At 35.1% G+C, this 5843-nt stretch overlaps 1 protein-coding gene across 1 annotated transcript in view; it reads right to left on the reverse strand.

Annotated features, from left to right (window-relative positions):
* Positions 1-5843, reverse strand: part of FGD4 (FYVE, RhoGEF and PH domain containing 4) — a 35749-nt gene that overhangs the window by 5219 nt on the left and 24687 nt on the right. Inside the window, exons 6-12 of the mRNA XM_010011467.1 lie at positions 5515-5671; positions 4242-4380; positions 3213-3271; positions 2480-2626; positions 801-973; positions 436-466; positions 166-261 (exon numbers count right to left, since the gene is read on the reverse strand). Of these exons, the coding sequence (XP_010009769.1) occupies positions 166-261; positions 436-466; positions 801-973; positions 2480-2626; positions 3213-3271; positions 4242-4380; positions 5515-5671 (802 nt within the window). The remainder of the gene's footprint in view (positions 1-165; positions 262-435; positions 467-800; positions 974-2479; positions 2627-3212; positions 3272-4241; positions 4381-5514; positions 5672-5843) is intronic.

A 5843-nucleotide genomic window follows, 5' to 3' on the forward strand; every position in this document is an offset into this window, starting at 1 on the left:
GATTTGGTATTATGAAGAAAAACAATTACCAACAAGATGACTACTTCATAATTCCTCTGCTATAAGAATGAAGGGCTTGCAAACAAAGTTTCTGCCAATGTTTTCTCAGTTATTGAGGAACAAAATGGGTACTAAGAAGGTTACAAAGGAATAACAGCAACTTACAGATACCTCAACAGGCATGTCTTCATATTCTTTAGCAATAGCATTTCTGAAAGTTTCATTCCTCTGCTGAAAAGCTTCTACTGTATTCTGAAGTGCCTGAGGAAACAGTGCAGAAATCCCTCAAACATTCTACATTTAAAACAGATTCTCTGCATTCTTACCAGTTATTAATTAGCAGAGGAAAGCTACAGCTAGAAAATATGAATATTACTTTTTCGATTGCTTCAGTGAAAAAAATGTTTAGAAAATAGAGAATGTAGATAAATTTACCTTTATCCATTCTTCCTTATCTTGTTCAGAACTAAAAGAAATATTTGAAACATTAGTCCAAAACTACTTCAGGAAACATGATCTCACTATCAAAAACTTCTCATAAAAGCTTCTGAAGTAATTCTCAGGAATTTAAATTTAAAAAATATTAATTAACTGTCCATCTTAAAACAAAACAGAAAACAAAAGCGTGATTTTAGGCTTTCACAAGTTTGCAGCCACTAGGCAGTGAATTCAGGTTGGCAGCCTAGGCTTTTTTCAAAACACTAAGATGAAGCCCACTGCCTCTTTCTCTAAATCTATTAGTCCACTCCTTTTCATGCATATATTAGATCCTCCAAAAGCTAGATAAAAAGACTGCTTACCTGGCCTGCAACTCCAGTGTTCGCTCTTTTCCAGATACTTGGAAAGTGTGTGGGTATTCTTCATTATGAGTTTCTATAATCTTCATACCATCTATGCCAACTCTGGTTCGAACTGAGAACTTCGATCCTACCAGGCTGAATTTGGGGACGCAGTAGAGCAACATATTGTTAAACTGGGGAAAAAAAGAATGCATGGGTTTGCATTAACAAAAACTCTAATAAAGCCACAGTTTCTACTGAGAGCAGGATGGTATCACAAAGCTAGATTAAGTGGGTGAGAAAGCAGGTTCTTTCCCACTCAACTGATATACAAGAAAGACAAAGTTCTAATGCAAGACAGCTTCTTTTTCTTACTTGTTTAGAAATAAGATTAAAGGACACCTTCAGTGGATAAATGATGGTATATGCAGAACAATCTTCATAGCATTTATTATCAACTATTCTCAGACTGGATATTTTATAGCACTATACGGCTTTTGTTAGAAAACCCCGTTCTTATGCCCCAGGTCTGCAACACCTACTCTAAACTGAAAAATAAGAACTGTTTTCTTCAGTGTATATATTTCTATTTACCCTGTACCAAAATTATTTGGATTTATAGAAGTTATAACTAATATTATTTGAAGAAATTATGTCTTTTCTCCAAGACAGAAGAACATTTCTTAGTTTTCATTCACTGAAACCCTGAATATCATACGAAAAAAAAACAAAAAAAGAGCAAGACAAAGATATATTCCTTTATTAAAGATTAGAGTTTTAAATAATATTTAAATATCTAAAGCCCCAGCCTAGAAGCACAGTTACTAAATCAGATCTATAGTGTTTCATTTTCTCACATTTTTTCCCCTTACATTTTTCTCAAAATTAATTATTAAAAAAAGAGACACTCACTTTGGTTAAATCTTATTTCATAGAAATCCTGTCTAGCCTATTGTTTAATCTGTATCACACATACAGCACATTTGAACTTGTCACCTCTCGTATGCAGCGCACATTGGTTTCATCAGCTGTCTAGCCCCGTGTGAGGTCTTACTATTCAATGATTTCTCCTTTTGTTAGAAGCACAGATAAGCAGTTGTGCCTCAACAACCCATTACTAGTCTTTATTAACCAGAAGACTTGCAATGCCAGAAGTTTATAAGTACAAATGCATAAGCAGTTTTTAATGCATGAACTATGCAATTTTTAAAACAATGAACTGCATCAAAACTTTTCTAAGGGAGTTGGAAGGGGGCATGGCTGTAGTTTTTTAGTTCCAAGACAGGACACACACACCTGACAAGAGGATGACCTGCCATGATATCAAGCTCCCACAGGACCATGAGACTTTACCGGGATGTCAACACACAATCTATCAGGACTAGAATACTAAGCTTTTACATTTCAATTTCATGAGAACATCAAAGTTCTTGTGCTCTAGGACCTGCATTTATAATCAGTGGCCACTTTAGGTAAAAATGAGCTGCTGGACACTGGTTCTATTTATTTAAACCATGTATTCCATTCTAGCCATTCCATTCAAGCCTTTCTGTAAGCAGTGTGTGTTTTACTCGTGCTCTAATATCACTAGTGGAAAAGCACCGATACGAGGTAGAGAGGATTTCCCTCTCTCTTTGGTAGTTCTTTCACATTTAGAAAGATATACAGCCACTCCTGCAAACACAGGCCACCATACTTACTAGGAAAAGATACCGTTCTTGGGCAGACGTATTACGAGCAGCGAGTTTAAGGATCTGTCCTTCTTTTATCAGTTCATTTGAAGGGTTCACAATGTCTTCCTCTTCTCCCAACATCTCGTATATCTCTAACAATTTCTTTAGATTCTCCTTTAGAGGCAAAATACAGTTATAAAACTAATTAAAAGCACAGATCTTTAAATGTATTTAAATGAAATGATGGGAGCCTGTGTAAGTCTGGAGAATGTTAGCTTTGAAAAACGTATATATACACCTGTTATGTATGGTCAGGCATACGGCTGATTAAATCAGTTGATGCAGTAACAAGTACTTTTAGGAATGTTACCTCCTTGGTAATTTTAAAAATGCAGTTACACATACAGCCTGCATTATTTCTTGTCCAAAGTATCTCTCATACCTAATGAAGTGCTGATCATTCCAGCCTAATATTGCAGAGATACAGTAACTACTCTTTACAAACATTATCCTTCCACTGACAGACATGGATGAAAGAAGGATTAAATGTCCAGCGTGATATCACTTATTTGAGCCAGGAGAGGAACCCAGCTAGATTTTGTCTATTATTCCCAGGAGCTGTATAAATACATTAAGTAGGAGCAATCACTTGGACCCAGGAAACCCATTTTTGGGTAGATTTGCATTTCATGCTCCTAGCTTCACCAAATACTCAAATCTAATACATTAAAAAGTGACCAGGAAAACAAGGATAATTTACCATTTTTCTTATTGCACTATTCGAGTGACTTGCTGCAGTGGATATAATTTCCAGGGATTCTAGACAGAAGGAAAAGAAAGAAGTAAACCCAAAAAGCTGCACTTTTACATATTACATAGGGGAGGGGAAAAAAACCAAAACCCAAACCTAAAAGATCAGTCTACAAAACTATTTGCCACTTTTATGTAAATTACACACTATAATAAATTTCTTAAGTTATCAATAAAAATAACCAAGGTAAAGTGGAAAGCATAAGAAAGTCAGCTACCAAATAGAAACTATAATCTGGAAAGATCAGAAGAGAATTATTGCAGATTACTTTAGAGCTGCAGCACTTAGAATCACATTTTTTATGACATGACCAGTCATGACTCTCTCCCCTCTTTTCACAAAGTAGTCCAAAATATCAAACTGTGGTTTTTAGTTGGAACAGCTCACGTTACAAATATTTACAGTAATGGTACTAACAATGAAGTATTTAAAAAAATTATCTGGCAAGTAATTTTGAACAATCATGGAAATATCTTGAACTGTTCTTGTGTAAAGACAGGGCGGAATAAATTTAAAAATGGGCTGTTCTTTTTTCCTACAGGAAAAAATACAATAATGAGCGTAACTCCATTTTTTTTTTTTTACAGACATACATTCCAAATGTGCATAAAGCAAACCAAAATGCCAACAAAAGCAAAAAAAAAAACAAACAAAAAAAAACCCCAAAACAAACAAAAACCACTGCAACCCCTGGTCATCTGCAAAGCAAATAAATCTGTGCACTAATCCAAAACTAAAGTGAAACCTATGCACTCCAGGAGGAGAACACTAAAGGCTTTAGAGCTTTTTTATTAACTTCACTATTAAAACTCTTCTTTTTTTCCCCCAAAGAATTCTACAACTCCCCCAAAGAAAATCTGTTATTCTTTTAGAGGGACTTTGCTTCTTCACTCTGTTTTTCCAGAGAATATCTTTAATTTACAGTATCCTCTTACTAATATCTTATTACAGCTCTTTTAATGGCTCGAAGATATTTACTTTCAGCATCTTTCCAGTCTAGAGAATCCTGAGGCAATTTCCTTAGGTAGTCCTTTAGAAGCATCTCGTAGCGTGGAATGCGTTGTACTGGTTCTAGCATGTGATGTTGCAATGTCAAATTTCCACACACTTTTTCCTTCTAAAAAATTGTAAACATATTTCAATGTAGCAGGCAAAAATGTTACTACAATATAGTAAAATAAAAGTTATGATTGATGAAACATAAGTAACGTATTTTGAAACATGTGTGATAGACCTTCTGAAAGAAAACAGAACTACTTTACCAAACCAAATAATTAGAAATACTTTCCTAAAAATAATTGTAAAAACTTTCCTAAGTATCCAAAAGATCTCCCAGCTTCCAGTGTATTTTAAATTAGGTTTGTAATGACTCAACAAGAGAATCACTACTGAATTAACAAGAACAGTTCATGACCACATATTAGAAAAAGTCGCTTAAATGGGCTCCAAAGGTGTATTTTACTTAGCTGAGGAAAAGTTTCTCTGAGTTTCATTTATAAAGTAGACCCCCTCAGCAGTGTTTTAAGATGCATATTAATTTCCATAATCTTATATTCAATTAAAATATTTTATTCAAATACACATCGTTGTCTTCCCTGGCTTCGAATCACGAGACCTCATTGAGCAGTAAAATTTAAGTAGGAAAGCCTTACCCCAGCTCAAGCTGCTCAGTCGGCCCTAAGACACTCATACCTGCCAATTCACAGAGAAACCTACAGGGAGCACTAGAGGGTATAAAAAGCAGTTTTGGAGACGCGTGTTGCGGAACTGCTAAGCTTTCTTTGCCTTTTGTGTCTCAGCATTGAGGATTTCATACTTACTTACACAGCATAAAGCTCTGTGTTAACAGCACTGGTGCAAACCAACACAGTATTTATGGATTCAGTGTGAGGATCCGTAAGTGCACTGACAGTTGACTTGATACTAATTTTTGTTGTAGATACCAAAAGTGAATACTGATTTAAGATAAATAATACAAAATAGTATACTTTCATTCTTCTCATGTTTCAACCTTTTTAGTTAGGTCCTCTGTTTTGCAGTCGGAAGTCTGGATTTGTGGGAGTATTTATGCACATATGAAGGGAGAAGGTGAAGAAGCAGAATGTGGTATGAAGCAGACAAAACCAACAACCCTTAATTCTAAGGGATTTGGTATTTCCTTTTCTCTTTAATCCTTTTCTCACCCTATATAAACTATATATTTTTATATATGCTCTTATTACTTGGAGATCTACATTATTCTCCCCATTACCTGAATGTCTTGAATAATGAATTTGAATTGAGGTGACCGTTCAGTCCACGTTTTCACCAATTCCATTGCATTATCAAAATTTTTCACATACTCTCCGTACATCTTAAGGAAAGGAGCTAACTTTTGCAGAATGTCTCCAATTCTGGGGGTGGTAGTCCTGCAAAGTAAGAGAGTGGAATCTCAGAGCAAACAGGAAATACGAAAAAGTCACGAGAGGTTATAAAATGATTTCAAGCATTTATAATAGAGAATCCTTTTGTTTGGGACCACCTGCTATAGAGTTCCAACATAACCATTAAAACTGACCAGAATTAACATAGAAAGAGGTT

Source organism: Nestor notabilis, unplaced genomic scaffold (assembly GCF_000696875.1).
Source record: "Nestor notabilis isolate BGI_N333 unplaced genomic scaffold, ASM69687v1 scaffold1093, whole genome shotgun sequence".
In the NCBI taxonomy this organism is placed as follows: Eukaryota; Metazoa; Chordata; class Aves; order Psittaciformes; family Psittacidae; genus Nestor; species Nestor notabilis.